This window comes from Penaeus monodon, chromosome 5 (genome assembly GCF_015228065.2).
Source record: "Penaeus monodon isolate SGIC_2016 chromosome 5, NSTDA_Pmon_1, whole genome shotgun sequence".
NCBI lineage: Eukaryota > Metazoa > Arthropoda > Malacostraca > Decapoda > Penaeidae > Penaeus > Penaeus monodon.
Window position 1 is genome coordinate 8,603,431 of NC_051390.1, and position 22,062 is coordinate 8,625,492.

General features: G+C 35.7%; 4 protein-coding genes and 1 pseudogene across 4 annotated transcripts; all 5 read right to left on the bottom strand.

The window, feature by feature from the left end:
- Positions 1-4,863: 4,863 nt before the first annotated feature.
- LOC119572828 (protein spaetzle 3-like) lies at positions 4,864-5,970 on the bottom strand. Its single transcript, XM_037919773.1, has 2 exons — positions 5,930-5,970; positions 4,864-5,826 (listed from the first exon to the last, which is right to left on the bottom strand). Exons 1-2 carry the CDS (start codon positions 5,942-5,944, stop codon positions 5,086-5,088), a joined length of 756 nt encoding a protein of 251 aa, XP_037775701.1. The 5' UTR covers positions 5,945-5,970; the 3' UTR covers positions 4,864-5,085.
- A 3,071-nt stretch (positions 5,971-9,041) lies between these two features.
- LOC119573425 lies at positions 9,042-10,772 on the bottom strand. The gene is made up of 3 exons (XM_037920656.1): positions 10,743-10,772; positions 9,604-9,847; positions 9,042-9,271 (listed from the first exon to the last, which is right to left on the bottom strand). Exons 1-3 carry the CDS (start codon positions 10,770-10,772, stop codon positions 9,042-9,044), a joined length of 504 nt encoding a protein of 167 aa, XP_037776584.1.
- A 44-nt stretch (positions 10,773-10,816) lies between these two features.
- On the bottom strand, positions 10,817-11,657 carry LOC119573426 (protein spaetzle 3-like). The gene is made up of 3 exons (XM_037920657.1): positions 11,643-11,657; positions 11,405-11,535; positions 10,817-11,321 (listed from the first exon to the last, which is right to left on the bottom strand). The coding sequence occupies exons 1-3, from the start codon at positions 11,655-11,657 to the stop codon at positions 10,817-10,819; spliced, it is 651 nt and encodes a 216-aa protein (XP_037776585.1).
- A 2,082-nt stretch (positions 11,658-13,739) lies between these two features.
- LOC119573427 lies at positions 13,740-15,059 on the bottom strand (annotated as a pseudogene).
- Positions 15,060-19,477: 4,418 nt separating this feature from the next.
- On the bottom strand, positions 19,478-20,615 carry LOC119572933 (neurotrophin 1-like). The gene is made up of 2 exons (XM_037919889.1): positions 20,578-20,615; positions 19,478-20,469 (listed from the first exon to the last, which is right to left on the bottom strand). The coding sequence occupies exons 1-2, from the start codon at positions 20,590-20,592 to the stop codon at positions 19,750-19,752; spliced, it is 735 nt and encodes a 244-aa protein (XP_037775817.1). The 5' UTR covers positions 20,593-20,615; the 3' UTR covers positions 19,478-19,749.
- Between the last annotated feature and the right edge of the window lie 1,447 nt (positions 20,616-22,062).

Below are 22,062 nucleotides of genomic sequence, written 5' to 3' on the forward strand. Positions count from 1 at the left end.
TTAGGTAAAGATATGTGTTTATATATACTAGATATAAGTATTATTGTGTGTGTGTAGGCAGTGCACAAATGCATATACATATAATCATGATATGTACACACACACACATATATATAGGTTATTGCACATATATGTTTATATATAGAACATTTTAATGGTACACACATATACACATACATCATATATATGAATACGTATATGTACACTGCATATGCATAAAGTATATATATACCTCTATATATATGTACATGATATATGTATGCATATACGAATATGTTCTGTAAAGAGAATGATGAAATATCATAAATATTCTATATATTTAACATATACACGTGTAAATCTGTATACAAGACTCACAAAGTACTATAAAGCCCTGCTTGTATTCTTTATCTCTCGGCGGCGTTCGAACTGTAACGACCGTGATGATGGACTTCCTTTTATACAGGGAACATTACCCCCCCCCCCAACTACCCCCTATAGCATATTCCAACGGCGAAAGTAACTCAGCCTCCAGTCATGGCTCCTTTAAGTGCATTCCGTGTTTGGAGTTCGTTTTTTACTTCATTGTCTCATCTCATCAACAAACGTATATGGGTCCACAATCGTACGCACTCAGTATATCGTAATGCACACACACACACACACACTCTCACACACACATATCTGAAGTCTAACACAGATGCACACTTTCTATTTATGAATATATGCACACACACGACATGCGCGCGTGGTGTGTGTGGGTGTGCTGCATCAAAAGTGTATAAAATATTATAATATAATATATAGATATATATATATATATATATTATATATATTATTATATTCTTTGTGTATGTATATGCAAATATATATGTATATCTAGTCGTATATATATATATATTATATAGTATTAAATTTTTTTATATAGATATTATATTTATATATATAATAATATATATATATATGACTATATATATATACATATATAACACATATGTTGTGTATACATATATATACACTATATTTATATATTACTATTACATATATATACATATATATGCCCTTATATAATATACGTATATATAAAGATTATATATGTATATGTAATATATATGCATTATATAATATATATATATATATATATATATCTATAGATAATATTATGTATATAAATACATATATACACATAAGTATATTTGTGCGTGTGCATATATATATATATATAATATATATATATGATCTATATATATATATATATATTATGTGTGGTGTGTGTGTGTGTGTTTGTGTGTGTGTGTTGTTGTTATGTGTGTGTTTGTGCATTTGTGTGTGTGTGTGTGTGTGTGTGTGGTGTGTGTATAAATTATATATATACAGCATATACTGATCTAATGTATATATATATACATAGTATGCCTAATATATATATATATATATACTAGATATTATAATATATATATAATATATATATTCTATAATAGTATATGAGCATATGCTGAGATATATGTGTATAGAATATTCACAGATATTTCATAATATATGTGTGTGTGTGTTGTGTGTAGTATATATTTAGATGTGTGTATGTGTTTTATGTGTGTGTGTGTGTGCGTGTGTTCGTGTATATATATATAATATAATATATATATATATATATATATATATATTAATATATATATATATATCTCTATATATGTATATATGTGTATGTGTGTGTGTGTGTGTGGTGTATACGCATTATACACAGAGCAAAGAGAGGCAGTGCAGTGAAGTAGTAGCAGTGTAGTAGAAGCGTAGTAGGAGTAAGTAAAGTAAGAACGATAACGAGTAAAATACAGGTATATTAGGGAAAAGCACAAAAATAGCAAAAGCAGAAGTAAAAAACGCTAAAGCACGATGGCAGGTAAGCAATAGTTAACAAAAATACATTAAAAATAAAGAGTATACTGGAACTTCACTGAAAGAAACAGATTTTATAAATAAAGTTCTGCTAATTATGGACTGTAAAGTTAAGGTACAAAGTAATTCAGTTCCCTTTTGTAATATGAACATGACATTATACCCATAACGTATTCTTATTACCATATGTAGACGTGTTACAGCTCAATTATTTGCTGAGCTTTGATATTTTAGCTGTGAACAGTTCAGTATCGGTCACAATCAATTTTTACGAACTGTTCACACAATAATGTTGCCATGTCATTTGTTGACGTAGAGCATCATCTTGTATGTGACGCGCGCTAACTGTTAGTGTGACCAATCACTACCATCATACCATCAACATTTTGTAAAGGTTTTAAGTAAAACTAAGTAGCGTTGGTTGCACAACATATGTCTTTGTTACGAAGATATATTAATAATAGCCATTTTAAAATTTCATGCATCCTCTTCTCCATTACATAAATAAATAAATAAATAAAAACGCGATGCCCCCACCCCTTGTAGCTGAAGACAGAGAACAGGCGGAGGGAACACGTCGGCATCTCAGGACTCTCTCTCAATTCTTTTTTCTCATCTATTGTTATGATGCTTCTCATTTTTTACGACAATAGTTGCTTCTTAGTTTCTGCCCCTTAGGTATTAACCCCCATGAAAACGCAAGGAAAAATTTATTATATAATAAATTTGCAAGTCGAGAGACACAAGACGCCTGAAAATTACCCATATAATCAAGAGTATAAGACCCACTTTACCTCAACGTGCGTGACGCGGCTTACGCCTTTGTACATTGTTATTTCCGGACCTTTAATTCCCGCTCCTTTTTGTCTGTCATAAACATCATGTAGAACAGTAAGAGCAATAAAATACGTTAAAATAATTGGAAGTAGTTTAAAGCAATATACAGCTCACTGAAATCGTCACTGAAAGAAAATAAAAGTAAAATAAACTTGGCAATGACTGAAAATGAGTCCTTGAAAACTTACTGAATACTGTTATGCTTTGAATATAACCAATGCCTTATTGATAAAGATACAGATAACGCTCAGCGAAAATAAAACTTAGGCAAGTGATGAATGGATCAAGTACAACCATTGGCGATACTTCAGCAGAGGGGAGGGTAGATCCAAACACACACAAATTCGATTGACAGTTTATTGTCACAGGTCGTGGGCTGTCATGGACTCATGATGTCAAGATAATTATTTTCCACAATAATTTACAATAAATTATGATTTAAATAGAATATATGAATAAAAAAAATAAAAATAAGGTACACTTATAGAAAGGAAAATAAAACACCATGAGAATTTTCCCAAATATGAAAAAATACGTATATTCACAAAAACATCCAAAGAAAACACAGGGCAAGTAAAACTCTGGTAATAAATAAAAAATACAAGACAATGACATAAAATGATAAAATAAGTATTCAAAATCATAATAAAAGAATTAGAATAACAAGACGGCAGAAAATGGCTTCAAGTCAGCGATACCACGAATTAAGTTCGAAGATAAAACGTATCAAACGAAAAGAGATTTGGTAAAACTTAACATTAGACAGTGATTAAAATAATTAAAAGCGGAGGTAATAGAACACGGGCATAATTAAAGCAGTCCGGCGCAGGGGAAAACGTGATGCCATACAAAGTTAAGAGCTGAGAGTGTGTGTTGCCCTCTTCTCTGGATCGCAGACCGCACTTCACAATATATATATATATATATATATATATATATATATATATATATATATATATATATATATATAATATATACAGATGTATGTGTTATACATATATAATATATATATATATATATATATATATATATATATATATATATATATATTATTATATATAATATATATATATATACATGATATATATATATATATATATATATATATATATATATATATATATATATATATAGAGAGAGAGAGAGAGAGAGAGAGAGAGAGAGAGAGAGAGAGAGAGAGAGATTGTATATAAAGATACAGATATTTTTATGTATATATATGTGTGTGTGTGTGTGTGTGTGTGTGTGTGTGTGTGTGTGTGTGTGTGTGTGTGTGTGTGTGTGTACATATGATATACATACACTATATAGATATATATATATATATGCGTGTGTGTATGTTTATCATAATTTAATTACTGGCTATCTTTGTCATGTTCTATTAATTATCAACGTAACCAAAAAGAACTGTATATTGACAAAAAATAGTTTACTTTCATTAATACTATTGCCATGATTATTTATTTTTTAATGAATATGAATGTTATTTACATTGTTGCTTTATGACCGTTATCAGTAACCATATTATTGATGTTATTTTAATTCTGTTGTTATTATCGTGAGTATATACTTTATGACCATTATCATTATTAACCCCACTATAATATCTAATAATAAAGTTATCATTAATAACTTTTATAATCATCATTATTATTACTATCACCATTACTATTATTGTTACTATTATTTCAAATATTATTTTCCTCAATATTATCATTAGTATAATTGTTTCTGTTTGTTATCATCATTTCTGTTATTACCTTTAACTTTTTTATAATTACCTTAATTACTCGTATCAGTTGTAGCTTATTATTATCATCTATATATTTTTTCTAGTAGTTTGATTACTATTATTGGTATCATTATTAGTATGACCAGTACTACAGTTATTGTTATCATCAGTGTCATTATTGGTTTACTGTTGTGATTATTATCATTGTTGTTTTAACTATTATCATCATCATCATCATCATCATCGTCATCACTTTCACTTGACCTCTGATCTTCGGATTATGTGTGCAGAATCCTCTGATATTATATGAATAACTCCTATGTGCTAGGGGGGGGGGGTAGTAAATCAGGTAGCAAGTGGTTTGTTTACAAGATATATTACAATAGACTTCTCGCATCTATCCTTTACATGGGCGAAACGAGGAGAAAGTAGAAAAGGAGAGAAAGAGAGCGGCGATGGGAGCGTGCCGGCGGTTCCTAGCATGGCTAGTTGTGGTACATGAAGAAAGCAGTTCTCTAATCATGTGAGGTGTTCTCCTCCGTTTTAAGGGCTAACAGGGATTGTCGGTGGTTCCATGGTGACCATGAAGTATTAGATTGTGTGTGAAGAGGCGAGTCGTTGAGGAGGGTTGCAGTAACATATTAGGCGGGGAGGTGGCAGGAGCAAGCAGATGGCATCTTGTAGATGTCAATGAAGAGGCCCTTGTAAGGGTCACATGGGTCGTAGGAAAGGAGTCGGTGGTACACTGACTTTTGGGTGCAGTGACTCTGGTAGCAAGGGGCAAGGGCGCGGCAAGCAGCCTCTGGGAACAAACAAGTTTCGAGGCGGGCAGTCTGGCTGTAATAATGAATGTCGTTGACAATGACGCGCCACTTGCCGTCCACATTCTGGGCACGTTTGGGCATGGCATACACCACTTCGGAGGGACAGATGTAGCCCTCAGGACCAGCCCAGTGGGTGGCATCATAGGGAGAGTCCCCAGTGGAGGCTCCAGTGTAGTAAGAATGGTCGAAGGCCTCCTCCTGGTCCTTGGTAAGCATATCTACCAGGTCGTCAGCAGACTGGTCGGCGACATCAGCGTACTTCTTGGCGAACAGGTGATCTGCAGTGATGGCAGCCTTGATCTCGTACTCAGGATACTCAGTGTCTTCCAAACAGTAGGAGAGAGTGGAGTTGGCAGCGCATGCTGGGGCAACAGTTGGGTCGCAGTAACCGTGGTCGTAGGTATGCTGGTGAGCGTAAGCAGGTGCATGATGACCGTAAGCAGGCGCATGATGACCGTATGCATGCGCATGATGACCGTAAGAGGGCTGTGGGTGATGGCCATATGCTGGAGGATGGACGGAGCCCAGGACTAGTCCGGCGCATGCCAGAATGACCGACTAGAAGGTAAAGATTAACATTAAAATATAATAAGCTTTTCGCAAAGTACAATTTCTTCAAATAGTGCAGCCAACTTTAGCTGGCAGTATTTTCGCAACTTACCAATGTAAGAGCCATGGTGAAATGAGCAGATAGATACGAGAATCGCTTCTACTGCTGGACATTCGTTATTATCGAGCTTATATACTTCAGGTATGTTAAGCCACGCCCACGCAGTACGAAGATGCGAGACTCCAAGGTTAGAAAAGCGTGAAAGTGCATCGCTTCCTGACTTTGCTGCCATTATCTCCCATTAGAAGGAGAAAAGTAGCCAAGACATGCACACGCATTCACAAAGGTACAAAAACGCATATTTACATATACATATTTACACGTGTGTGTAAACAGGTGTGATGTGGATGTTTGCATGGATATATTTATAAATATGAATATTTAGACACTATTTGTGAATATATATGTATAATATGCATAATTTATATATATATATATATATATATATATATATATATATATATATATATATATATATCTATATATATATATATATATATATATATATGTGTGTGTGTGTGTGTGTGTGTGTGTGTGTGTGTGTGTGTGTGTGCAGGGGGAGTAAAGAGGGTAGACGAGCAAAGTGAACCAAAATTTAGAAAATTACCTATCTTAGAGGCATTTTTATTATATAAACATACTTTTATGTGGCCCTTTCATGGGGGCAAGCTAGACCTCGAGGGGGGAAACTGCCCCTCCAGCCACCCTCTAAATGAAGCTCCTGCATATGCACATGGTTGCATAGGGATGTTATATATATATATATATATATATATATATATATATATATATATATATATATATAATATATATATATATATACATATATATATAAATGTATACACACAATAATATATAGACACAAAAAAGCAAAGAGTATATTCATACACACACACACACACACACACACACACACACACACACACACACACACACACACACACATATATATATATATATGTGTGTGTGTGTGTGTGTGTGTTCTTGATCACATATAAACAGTAAATATGGAAATATGTCCATTTATTTAGTCTTTGCTTATCTATCGAGAAAATATCTATATATATATTTACACAATTATCTATCACTTTATGGATCGATGAATGTTTGTATGTAAATATGTTTATGGATCGATGAATGTTTGTATGTAAATATGTAAGTATATATTTATGTACATATGTACAGTATATATATGTATAATCATATACATATATGCTATTACATATATACACACCCATACACATATACATTATATATAAGGCAAACACTGACATATGTAAGCATAACACATGCATATACATATACACACCTATACAGACACATGCACAAACACACACACATATATACTTTAAGTACATTTGGGCAGGTCTATTGTAAGCGGGGGAAGGTGTGTGTACTATGTAGTTGGATAATTTACCTGAGACAAATTATCTGGAAACTTTGTCAGGCTACGAGCGTAAATGACAAAACTATCAATTTTGGGTCTGGCTGCATGGGAGGTATGCTTACCACATGCACCCAACCCCCTCCCACGGTGTCATACTGTAACTCGTCCCTTTATTTACCAAGAAATTCGGGATAAACACTGAGCACAATAACTATGTACGAGCTATTGAGTGCCATAAAGTGGGCCAACATTTTGGAGAAATAAGTAAAAGAATTGGAATGAATAAGGAAATAGTCAGCCGCCTCATCAGTTCAAGGCAAATTTCAAAAGGAAGGGAACCGCCACAATCGGCGGATAGTTGTAATGGTCTGAAGCCGGCGATTGGAGTGTTAACCAACCCTGGCAGCCAAGTAAGGTAAGGAACAAAGCCTCAACCTTTGAAATAGCGAGTGTTCACACTATTCTGCAAGAAGGAGAGGGAGTGCCAAGGCATAGGTGACTGAGCAGCTTAGTGATAAAAAGACTATGGTTGTTAAAAGGCAAAGTGACCGGTATACATAAGAGCGCGCATAATTATATCATATAATATATATATATATATATATATATATATATATATATATATATATATATATATACAAATATGCACAAACATGCGAGTGTGTGTGTGTGTGCATATATATATGTATATATATATATATATATATATATATATATATATATATATATATATATATATATATATATATATTTATATATATATATATATATTAGAATATCTTCCATCGCGATCATGACATGAGTGATGAGAATGAAGGTCGTTTTTTTTCTGGTTACTCGTTCTCAAATGCGTAATTTTCTTCTTTGTTTGTAGATCATCAGATTATAAAGATATTTGTTAACAAGTGCAAGAAAAGTTTAAATTAATCCTAAATAAACTCCTATTACAAAATTCTTAGAAATAAAAATCAGGCCAAATTAAACATATATTAGATGTTACCTGCCTCATGAATTCAAAGATATGCATATTGGAAGGGAAATCTAAATTACGCAAAATTATATATATTTTCATGTTTCACATAAGTGGGATTGAAATGTCTTTTGGAATCATTTACAATTTCTGTCGATGTTACCACAGCAAGATGACTAGAGAACTGCTTCCTTCACGTACTCGACGACTTTCCATATTGTTGAATTCATATATTAGTGTTTTGGGTATTTGTGTACATGTGTAGATATATATATATATATGTTTTGTGTATATGTTCTTGTGTCTATGTTTATATGTTATGTGTGCATATATACATAGACACTCATATTCATATATATACATAAACATACAAAAATATAACGGAAATATTAAATCAGGTTATCAAAAGGAAAATATGTAAAGATCTATAAAGTAAAGTAATATTTTCATGATTCACAAAAGAGAAAGATTTAGATGTAATTTGCGGTCACCTATTTCTGTAGATATCATTTGAAAAGGATGGCCAGAAAACTGTTTTCTTCACGAACGTCGTGGCTTTCCATGAACAGCGTACCTGGCGCCTAGGGCAATAAGGATGTTAAAACAATGAATCCAAGTCCATTTCCTCCACTAATGTGGCTTGAGATTAGATGTTTAGTGACTAATGATCGATGGTGTAGGCACCCAACAGACAAGCACAGCTGGCGGGAAGCTTGAATGCCTCGATGGCGAAGGGGAAGTACTGAACAGAGGGGTCGTAAACAAGGAAGCGGTGGTAGATAGACTTCTGCAGACACTTGGACTCGTCAGACAGGCATCAGAAGACATACATCGGCGGAAATGAGACATTCTTCGATGCGTGTAGTCTGAATGAGAGTCTTATAATGGACATCGATATTGTTTACAACGACACGCCATTTTCCCTCGGTGTTCTGGGCACGAAGGGGCCTGATGTGAGCGGTCTCTGATGGGCACAAGTAAGTTTCCTCATCCATGTTGTTTGGTCGGTCGACAGACAGCTCGGTGTTGAGTTCGGCTACGTCAGCATAGAGGGAAAGAAGCTTCTCATAGTAATACTCAGATGCGTTTTTGGGATAAGGATAAGTCCGATAGCGAAGCTAAGCCTCGCCCGGGCTATGCCCATGAGGGGAACCCGGCCTGTGTCGACTAATGCCGAATCGCTCACGTGTGTCAGCTGGTGCTGATTCGGCTGAACCTAGTTCTGGAGGGTATTGCCACAGCAATACCCTCCAAACAACAGTTGCTTGCTTGCTTGAGAGATTTGCGAAGTTCTGGCTTCGCCCGGGCCTTTCACTTATGGCCCGGCCTGTGTCAGCTTTTTATGGCAGTCTCATTTGTTTGTCTGACACTCGGTGCTTGGTTTGGTTGTGTTGGTAGCACATTCTGGCACAGCAAGCTCGTGTTCATGCTCATATGAAGGCTGTGTAAGCGGGAGCCGGATGGTATGATGGTTGTGGATGGTAAGAGGGCTGTGTGTGGTAGGTAGGTTAATGGTGGTATGAAAGGCGTTCACGGTGAGAGGAACTGTGATGACTGACAGCAGGAGCACTGCCGAGACTGATGCTGACGTATGAGGTCTGGTCGGCCACAACTGCGACCGCCAAAGAAAGCGAAACCTACAACACAGAGTATGTGTATTGTGTAATATTGTGTAAATTGTTTGAGTATTTCAAATAAATTGTTGTGGGTCTTATTTCGGCGTCTTTTTGCATTCCTTGGTTATTTAGTATTTTGCTCACAATTTATTGTTACTGTATTTTTTATAGGAACAACTAAATATTCATAACGTCACTGATAACTGTTAGCATTAACGTATTCACTGACCTTTTTTTTCCTCCAAATTTTGAAAACGCAAATTGTTACGGTTCCATCGTTACTGTTTATATTAGTATTATCAGCATTATTTGTTTATTATTATCATCTACATCACCATAAATTTTCTTAACTCATGATATGACCATCATTTTCGTCAACATCAACGTCATTTTGTTAATTTTTTGTTTTTCTTAATTAATATTTAACCAATATTATTGTTATTATTATTATTATTATTATTATTATTATTATCATTATTATTATCAACATTATCATTACTAATATTATTGTTTTGTTACACTTCAATGCTTATTCTGATTATAATAGTAATCATAATTAACAAGCTGGTTGCTATTATTCTTATCGTTCTTGACATTATTGTTATGATAATCATCATAATTATAATGATCATTATAATTGCAATTAGTGCTGTAATTAACATTATTTTTTTCAGGAAATAACATATGCCAAGGAGTGAGAAATCACACAGATATGTTAAAAATTACTTGTTTATAAAAATAATTCAATGGACGTCTCGCTTCTATCTTTTGCAAGGGTGAATAGGGAAGACAGAGATCAAAGACGGCGGTTCCTGGAATGACTTGTGGCAGTACGTGAAGAAAGTAGTTCTTCACTCATGTGAGGTTTTCTCCTCTCCTTTAAAGACTAACAGGGGTTGCCGGTGGGTCCTTGGTAACCATGGAGTGTGAAGAGGCGATTCGATGAGAAGCGTTGTGTTAGTGTTTTAGGCGGGAAGGTGGCAGGAGCAGGCAGATGGCATCTTGTAGATGTCGATGAACAAGCCCTTGTAGGGGTCACATGGATCACAGGAGAGGAGTCGATGGTATACTGACTTCTGGGTGCAGTGACTCTTGTACCAAGGAGCAAGGGCACGACAAGCAGCCTCTGGGAACAGACAAGTCTCGAGGCGGGTAGTCTGGCTGTAATAGTGAACGTCGTTGACAATGACGCGCCACTTGCCGTCCACATTCTGGGCACGTTTGGCCATGGCATACACCACTTCGGAGGGACAGATGTAACCCTCAGGACCACCCCAGTGGGTGGCATCGTAGGGAGAGTCCCCAGTGGAGGCTCCAGTGTAGTAAGAGTAGTCGAAGGCCTCCTGCTGGGCCTTGCTAACCATGTCTACCAGGTCATCAGCAGACTGGTCGGCGACATCAGCGTACTTCTTGGCAAAGAGGTGATCTGCAGTGATGGTAGCCTTGATCTCGTACTCGGGATACTCGTGTCTTCAAAGGAATAGGAGAGAGTGGAGTTGGCAGCGCATGAAGGAGTAACCGCTGGGTCGCAGTAGCCGTGATAATAGGTATGCTGGTGGCCGTAAGCAGGCGCATGATGACCGTATGCAGGTGTATGATGACCGTAAGCGGGCTGTAGGTGATGACCATATGTTTGGGTACGGACGGAGCCCAGGACTAGTCCGGCGCATGCCAGAACGACCGGCTGGAAAGTAAAGATTAACATTGAAATAAAAGAAGCTTTTCGCAAGGCCAATTTCTTCAAAATGTACATAATAACCAGCTTTAACAAGCGACTTAGTCACAAGTTACCAATGTAAGAGCCATGGTGAAATGAGCAGAAAGATACGATAATCAATTTTACTGTTGCCCATTCGTTATTATCGAGCTTATACTACAGGTATGCTTTGGCCACGCCCATGCAGTACGAAGGTGCGTGACTCCAAGGTTAGAAAAGCATGAAAGTGCATTGTTTCCTGACTCTGTCGCCATTATTTCCCCATTCGCACAGACATGCGAACTCATTTCTACGCTTTTCAGCTTCTTCTGTCATGAGGGAGAAAAGGGGTCAAGACATACACACACAGTCACGTTCACAAAGGCCAAAAAAACACACACGAACTTTTTAAAAGGCATTTTATGCTATAACCAGACTTTTATAGGTTACTTTATTAATTTTAATATATTTAGAAATAAACTTTTAGAGGGGGGCAAGCAGAGCCTTGAGGAGAGAGGCAACTGCCCTTTCAGTCATCCCCAAGTGAAGTTCCTGCGTTTATATATATATATATATATGTGTGTGTGTGTGTGTGTGTGTGTGTGTCTGTGTGTGTAGGGATGTTTGATATATGTATTTAATATGTATATGCATATGTTTAATGTGTATGTTATATATATACATACATACATATATCCATGTATACACACAATAATATATAAACACAAAGAGCAAAGAGTATATTTATACACACGCACACACATACAAACATATATTGAAACTATATAAACATCTATACTATATAAACATCTATACTACATACATTTATATATACGAATATGTGTGTGTGAGGGGGGGGGGTGCGTGAACACATATATAAACAATACGGATATATATAATATTTTTTCTTTTTTTTTAATCGATAATATATCTATATATGTATTTACACAATGATATGGATATTCATAGACGTATACTATCTATCAGTCTACGGATCGATAAATGTATGGATGTAAATGTGTAAGTACATATTTACATATGTACAATATATATATATATATATATATATATATATATATATATATATATATATATATATATATATATATATATTCTGTTCTTTTTAAGCGGCGGAAAGTATGTATACTCTGAAATCCAATAATTTACTTCAGAGAAATGACCTGGAAACTTTGGCAGGCTACGAGCGCGAATGACAAAGCGATCAATTTTGGATCTGGCTGTCAGGGAGGCTTACCACATGCACCCAATCCCTTTATCAGGCTGCCATTGTTAAAAAGCAAAGTGACCGGTATACATATAATGCGTGCATATCTATGTGTGTGTGTGTATGCAAATGTGCACACACACACGCGTGTGTGTATATACATATATTATGATATATACATACACACATGCGTGTATATATATACATATAGGCACATGCGTATATATACAAATATATACAGATATGCATATACGTATATATATATATATGCATATATATATATATATATATATATATATATATATATATATATGAGAATATCTTCCATCGCGATAATGTGACTGATAAGAAAAAAAAAACTTTTTTTCGTTACTTCGTTACTTTCGTTACTTCATATGCATAATTTACCTGTTGTTTGTGGATCGCTAGATGAAAAAGATATTTATAAACAAACACAATAAAACTCAATGAATCTTAAATAAACTCTCATTACAAAATCCTTAGAAACCACGCCAAACTAAACATATTAGGTGTTCCGTGTCCAGTGAATTCAAATTGCATATTGGAAGGGAAATTAAAAACTTAAGTGTATAAAATGATATATATTTTCATGTTTCACAAAAGGGAGATTCAAATGTCTTTCTTTTGGAATCAGTTAACATTTCTGTCGACGTTACCACAGCAAGATGACTAGAGAACTGTTTTTTTTCACGTATTCGACTTTCTATGGACGTTAAGGCACTGCTGAATTTCTTTGTGTGTGTTTGTGAGTACATGTGTATGTGTGTGTGTGTGTGTGTGTGTGTGTGTGAGTGTGTGTGTGTGTGTCTGTGTGTGTGTGTACATATATATTTTTGTGTATATGTACGTGTGTCTATGATTATGTTATATACATACAAGTAGATAAATACAACAATATAACGGAAATATTCAAGTTATCAAAAGGAAAATATGTAAATATCTAATATGTAAAGTATAATTTATTTTCATGTTTCACAAAAGGGAGGTATTTAGATGTCAATTGGAATCAGTTCTCATTTATGTAAACATCATCACAAATAGATGGCTACAAAACTTTCTTCACGCACGTAAGGACTTTCCATGGGTGGTATGCCTTGCTCCCAAAGCGATAAGGATGTTAAGATATGTTGAATTCAGGTTTAGTTCGACATGTTTGGTGACTAATGATCGATGGTGTAGGAACCCAACAGACAAGCACAACTAGCGGGAAGCTTGAATGTTTCGATGGCGAAGGGGAAGTACTGATCATAGGAGTCGTAGACAAGGAAGCGGTGGTAAATGGACTTCTGAAGACACTTGGACTCGTAGCAGTCAGGCACCAGAGGACATGCATCAGCGGAAGTGAGACACTCTTCGATGCGTGTTGTCTGAGTGAGAGTCTGATAATGGACATCGATATTGTTTACAACGACACGCCATTTTCCCTCGGTGTTCTGGGCACGAAGGGGCCTGACGTAAGCGGTCTCTGATGGGCACAAGTAAGTTTCCTCATCCAGGGTGTTTGGTCGGTCCACAGACAGCTCGGTGTTGAGGTCAGCTACGTCAGCATAGAGGGAGAGAAGCTTCTTGTAGTGATACTCGGCTGCGTGTTTGATTTCGTGGGCAGGATATTGGTCGTCGTGGAGACACCATGATTTGGTTGTGTTGGCAGCACATTCTGGCACAGTAGGCTCGTGTTCATGCTCATAGGAAGGCTGAGGGTGATAAGCAGGAGCAGGGTGGTAGGAAGGTTGTGAGTGATAAGCGGGAGCAGGGTGGTGGGACTGTGTGTGGTAGGTAGGTTGATAGTGGTATGAAGTGCGAGCGTGGTGAGAGGAACTATGATGGCTGACAGCAGGAGCATCGCCGAGCTTGATGCTGACGTGTGAGTCTGGTCAGCCAAAAACTATGACCGCCAAAGAAAGGAAACCTGCAAAACAGAAGATGGTAAGCATACTGATGAAGCGCTATGTATTTCAAACATGGCATTTCGTGTACACACGTATCAATACACCCACACCTGCACTCATATATTTTCTCTCTCTCTCTCTTTATATATATATATATATATATATATAAATATATATATATATATGTATATATATATATATATAAATGCATGTATCAGTAAATGTATCTCAGAATTTAGTATGAACTCACCAAGTATCGTAAAGCCATGCTTGCACTCCCAGCTCTCGGTGCCTTCGAACTGTAGCGACCGATAGTGGGCGTCCTTTATATAGGGAACAGTATCCCTCCTCCCCGCCCCCTACTCACCTAACTGCATCGCCGAACCGTGAAATTAATTTCAATTTTGATTCATTTATAATTTAAACGTCTCCCCGTGTTTGCACTTTATCTTAAACTAAATATATTATGTATGGTAACAAAGCGCACGGGGAAAATGAATGTGGAAGCAGAACAAGTAGAAAAGATAGCATTTCGGGAAGCGAATAATTACAGTGAAAGGTATCCTTGGGTCAGCCAAGACGTGTTTCCTTTCTCTGTCTTATGTGTTTGATTACTAATTCATTATCTTAGGAATATTTTCAACACATATACATACTTATATATATATAATATATGTCTGTCTATATGTATGTGTGTCCAGAAATAACTATGCTGATAAACACATAGGACAGAGAAATTAAACACGTATGCATACATATATGAATATATATGTATGTATTATTTATACAGATATGCATATGTTTAGTACACAAAAAATGTACATACATACATACATATCTGTGTGTGTCTGTGTTCAAGGATATATATATATGTAATACATTACACACACATGTATATGTATGCAATTCTAGTATATTAACATGTGTGTTTGCTGGTATATATACATATAAATATACATATCTATGTATATGCACACACACACACACAACACACACACACACACACACACACACACACATATATATGTGTGTGTATGTATGTATATATATATATATATATATATATATATATATATATATATATATATATATATATATATATATATATATATATATATTAGAGTGGGTGTGCAAGTGTAAATCATTTTATTAAAGAATAAACGTTTAAAAATAGAGAATATATATAATATGTATATTTTTTGTTTTGTATTCCAGTGACTTTGTGGTCTTTAACAGTCATATTCATCTCCGGAATATGAAAACTGTTTTAAACATCTTTGGAAATATAGACTTCTTTTGTTATTCTGTCGCACTGTGTGAACTATTGATGTACTTGAATTGAATTGGTTGTGGGTCTTATTTCGGCGTCTTTTTTATTGCTTTAGTTATTTTTTAAAATATATTCACAATTCATTGTTGCTGCAATTTTCCTTATAGGAACAATAAGAAAGTCATTACCGTAGTCATTGACATACATGATATTTCTATGCCACTATTGATTTTTTTTCTCTAAATTTCGTAAAAGCAAAATATTTCGGTTCTATGTTTTTTTTATATTGACATTGTTATTGTTATCAATATTATTACTATTATTATCAATTTCATCTTTTTCTTAATCTTGTGTTAACTTTTGTTAACATCACCACCAACGTCATTATGCTTTATTGCAGTTGTTACTGTAAACCATATCATTATTATTACTATCATTATTATTATTAATAGCTTTAGTTTTATTAATAGTACTCTATTATTATTGTTCTCATATAGTTCATTTTCCAGTATCTATTCTGATTATAATAATAACTATCTTCATTACCATTCACGTTGCTATACTTATTATTAGTAGTAGTGGTACTGTTGTGATAATCATTACAGTTATAATTATCATAACTGTAATTAGTGCTATGATTAATTATCACTTATTTCTTCCTTTTCTGATATTTATTAACATAATAAACAAATAACATATGGCAAGGAGTAAGAAATCTTATAGATATGTTGTGAAATGATTATTTATCAAAATATTACAATGAACGTCACGCTTCTATCTTTTGCATGAACTGAAGGTGCTGGAGCGTCCCGGCTAACAAGGGTTGTGGTGTCGTGTTAGACGGAGAGGTGACAGGAACAGTCAGATGGCATCTTGTAGATGTCGATGAAAAGGCCCTTGTTGGGGTCACATGGATCTTAGGAGTGGAGTCGGTGGTGCACTGACTTCTGGGTGCAAGGAACAAGGGCGCGGCAATCAGCCTCTGAGAACAAACATGTCTCGAGGCGGGTAGTCTGGCTGTAATAGTGAACGTCGTTGACAATAACTCGCCACTTGCCGTCCACGTGTTGAGCACTTTTGGGCATAGCATACACCACTTCGGAATGACAGATGTAGCCCTCAGAATCACCCCAGTGGATGGCATCATAGGGAGAGTCCCCAGTAAAAACCCCAGTGTAGTAAAAGTAGTCGAAGGCCTGGACGTCATATATATATATATATATATTTTAATATATATTATATATATATATATATATATTATATATATATATATATATATATATATATATATATATATATATATATATATATATATATATATATATACATCAACGTTCATATAATATATATATACAGACGTTCATATATATATATACATATATATACATTCATATATATAGATATATATACATATGGATATCTATGAATACAATATTTATATATAGATGCATAAGTATGTACACAATATATATATGTGTGTGTATGTATGGATATATATGTATAAATACGTATATATTAGGATGTCTTCCATCGCAATCTTGTGACTAATGAAAATTAATATTGAGTTTCTTTTCTGCTTACCCCTCATATTCATAATTTAGCTGTTGTTTGTAGATCAGATTTTAAAAAAAGTTTGAAAAGAAAGAAAGAAAGAAAAACTAAATAAAGCTTGAATGTCTCGATAGCGAAAGGGAAGTACTGATCATAGGAGTCGTAGACAAGGAAGCGGTGGCAGATGGACTTCTGCAGACACTTGGCCTTGTAGCGGTCAGGAACAGAGGACATGCATCGGCGGAAGAATACTTCGATGCGTGTAGTCTGCGTGAGAGTCTGATAATGGAGTTGAGTTCGGCTACGTCTGCATAGAGGGAGGGGAGCTTCTTGTAGTGATACTCGGCTGCGTGTTTGCTCTCGTAGGTAGGATAATGGTCGTCATGGAGACACCATAGTTATGTTGGCAGCACATTCTGACACAGCAGGCCCGTGTTCATACTCATAGGAAGGCTGTGGGTGATAAGCGGGAGCAGGGTGGTAGGAAGGTTGTGGATGGTAGGAAGGCTGCGTGTAGTAGGTAGGTTGATGGTGGTATAAAGTGCGCGTGTAGTGAGAGGAGCTGTTATGACAGCAGGAGCACCGTCGAGACTGATGCTGACGTGTGAGGTCTGGTCGGCCACAACTGCAATTGCCAATGAAAGCGACAAAATATGGTAAGATTTGTTCATATTGGTGAAGCTTGGATCCATTTTATATATGGTATTTCGTGTACGCAGGTATCAACGCTGCCATACCAACACTCATATGTGCGCATATATGTATGCCTATATATATATATTTGCATGAATATATGCACACATACATTACACACACACATGTATATATTATATCTGCAGATCTAGTATATATGAAATGTTTTTTGTGTGGATATGTGTAAATCAGTATATATACATATGCAAATATACATATCTATGTATATGTATACTCACACATATATATGCGCATACACATACACACATATTTATTTACATGTATAAATATATACACACTTTGTTTACAATTGCATATACAGATTCATAAGTATATGTGCATAAATATGAATAAAGTAATACACACACTTATTTATGTATGTATGCATATAAATGCACATACATACACACATATTTATATACATGTATAAATATATACACACAGGTACATATGCCTATGCATATGCATAAATATAATCAAATATACATTTCACTCTCTTTCTCTCATCCCTTTGTTGAATTTCGATTTCTCAGACTTGATAATATACATTAAAAGAAAATGCAGGTGAATACCGTACTCTGTGACAGGTGTGGGTGAAAAGAAACGCCTGTTTTGCTTGGTCACCGCCATTTTATCTTAGGGCGTTCTTTTCAAAACTTTTCAAAAACGATTCAAAACTTGACTTTCAAAACTTACATAAAATGGGTTTTATTTTGCATGAAAATTAGACCAATCCATGGACAGTTATGATATCGCAGTGTGAGAACATGACCTAAATTTCTTTCGATATGGGAGTGGGTCTTATTTCGGCGTCTTTTTGCATTTTTTTGCTATTTCTATGACATCGGATTATGTTACTATTGATTTTTTTTCCAAATTTCGTAAGCGAAAAATATTACGGTCTTATCGTTACTCTTTATATTAGTATTGTTTTATTATTATTATTACTATCATTATTTTAATCATGATTTTCTTAATCATCACCACGTCGTCATTATGTTTTTATTTGTTTTTTCATTAGTTATTATTGTAAACATATTAGTATTAACATTATTGATATTCCAACTATTGTTATTGTTCTTCATTTTCTAATGCTTATTCTGATTATAATAATTCCTGTTTTTATTATTATTATTATTATCACTGGTATCGCTGCTATGATAATCATCACAATCATAATTATCATAATTGCAGTCACTGTTATAATTATCAGGATTCTTATTTTTCTGATGACTAACAGAATAAGCAAAGAGCATGCCAAGGAGTAAGAAATCATATAGATATGTTCAAAAAGTATTTGTTTATAAAAGTATTATAATGGACGTCTAGCTTCTATCTTTTACATGGCTGAAGAGGGAAGACAGATCAACAGCGGAGCGTGCCGGCGTTTCCTGGCATGATTAGTGGTGGTACGTGAAAAAAGTAATTCTCCAGTCACGTGGGGCGTTCTCCGCTTTAAGAACTAACAGGGATTGTCGGTGGTTCCTTGGTGGCCATGGAGTGTTAGATGGTATGTGAAGAGACGATTCGTTGAGGAACGTTGTGGTTGCGTGTTAGGCGGGAAGGTGACATGAGCAGGCAGATGGCATCTTGTAGATGTCGATGAAAAGGCCCTTGTAGGGGTCACATGGGTCGTAGGAAAGGAGTCGGTGGTACACTGACTTCTGGGTGCAGTGGCTCTGGTAGCAAGGAGCAAGGGCACGGCAAGCAGACTCTGGGAACAGACAAGTCTCGAGGCGGGCAGTCTGGCTGTAATAGTGAACGTCGTTGACAATGACGCGCCACTTGCCGTCCACATTCTGGGCACGTTTGGGCATTGCATACACCACTTCGGAGGGACAGATGTAACCCTCAGGACCACCCCAGTGAGTGGCATCGTAGGGAGAGTCCCCGGTGGAGGCCCCACTGTAGTAAGAGTAGTCGAAGGCCTCCTCCTGGTCCTTGCTAACCATGTCTACCAGGTCATCAGCAGACTGGTCGGCGACGTCAGCGTACTTCTTGGCGAACAGGTGATCGGCAGTGATGGCAGCCTTGATCTCGTACTCGGGATACTCAGTGTCTTCCAAACAGTAGGAGAGAGTGGAGTTGGCAGCACATGCGGGGGCAACAGTTGGATCGCAGTAACCGTGATCGTAAGCATGCTGGTGGCCGTAAGCTGGTGCATGATGACCGTAAGCAGGCACATGATGACCGTAAGCGGGCTGTGGGTGATGGCCATATGCTGGAGGATGGACTGATCCCAGAACGACTCCGGCGCATACCAGAATGACCGACTGAAAAGCAAAGATTAACATTTAATTTAGATTAACATTTCATAAGGATCAAACTCTTCAGATAATACAATGAAGACGGATTTAACTGGCAGTATTGCCACGACCTACCAATGTAAGAGCCATGGTGACAGGAGTAAATTGGTAAGAGAAACACTTCTACTGACTCATTCGCTATTATCGAGCTTATATACTCCAGGTATGCTTTGGCCACGCCCACGCAGTACGAAAGTGAGCGACTCCAAGGTTTGATCTACGTGAAAGTGAATGAAAATTATCGTACATATATATAAGTAAACACATAGAAAAATGAGTAAAAGTACATATATATGTATATATATAATACATATATATGTATACATACATTCACAAACAATGCACACACATATATGTAATATATTTGCTTAGAAACGTGGATGAGCACACTTCCGCATGCATTCAATGTTGTGTGCACAGGTGTATATTCGTAGAACTAGATATAAAATTAAACTTATTATACTCTTGCTTCACTTTCACACATATACTTCTATTATATACACACCTACATACAAGCATATACACACATATGTATGTGTGTCTCCTAGTCATGTACTTTGTTGGTTTAGTTAATAATTCATAAATTTCATCAATTATTTAATGTTATAGAGTGGTGATGTAGCGTTATAACAATTTATAACAACCCGATTCTTTCCCTTCTCCGAATCATGCACAAGCTAAAGAAGCGCTGCCACCAGCAGATTAATGGTATTTGCAACATAAATATGATTGTTTTAATAGTTAGACAAGTGTAACTGAAAAGTGAGGAAAAAGACAGAAAACTACGTGTGTCTGTATGTGTGTAGTGTTTTTGCATGTGTTCGGGACTTTGGTAGCATGTTAGTAGCAAGCCGGGGAAACGTGGCTCAACGAAAACCTCTGTAGAAAGTAATATTTTAACAGAGTCTCAGGATAAACTATTTTCACGAAATAAACAAAGTTTGTGGGTAGGCAACACTTAGGCGTATTGTGCGACCTTGAGATTGCCTGCGGCGGTGTAACGTTTTCTATTCATTCATTCATTTTCTTCACCCCTACTGTCTCCTTTATTTATAAGTCTCTTTTCCCTTTTAGTCTGATCTCTTTTCCCTTTTAGTCTGACACTTGTTTCACATTCCCCGATCGTTCAGCTATTTTTATCCTTATCGTACGTTTCTTATTCACAAGGCCTTATTACATTTATACATGTTTGTAGGCAATAATATTATTAGCTATAGAAAGAAAAGCAGTATCACATAACACAGTTACACTTTTATTGAAGTAAAAAAATAAATAAAACATAAAATGAACTGACTTTTAGGAAATCATAAAATACATACACAAAAAAAAATAATGAATAAGAAAACCAAAGTTAAACATCGCGTTTTACAATATGAAAATAGGAGGCTCCACTTTAAAAAGAAATGACGCACTCGGGACACATTTTACTGGAATTATATCCTAATGCCAATTCCCCTTGACCGCAAACACAGCACTGTCACGACCCCGCAATAAATGAAACTTCATTTCTTAGGGCTGAAGTGAGAGTGCTCCCCTGGAGTCGACGAACACTCAGCAATG

Coding starts and splice junctions, on each gene's coding strand:
- LOC119573426 (XM_037920657.1), bottom strand. Junction 11,322..11,404: donor GCGCCTGCTTACGGCCACCA/GCATACCTATTA, acceptor ATTCCTTTGAAG/ACACGAGTATCCCGAGTACG.
- LOC119573425 (XM_037920656.1), bottom strand. CDS start 10,772: ATGGTTACCAAGGACCCACCGGCAACCCCT. Junction 9,848..10,742: donor AGGACCCACCGGCAACCCCT/GTTAGTCTTTAA, acceptor TGGCGGTCGCAG/TTGTGGCCGACCAGACCTCA. Junction 9,272..9,603: donor AACCAAACCAAGCACCGAGT/GTCAGACAAACA, acceptor ATGCTGACGTAG/CCGAACTCAACACCGAGCTG.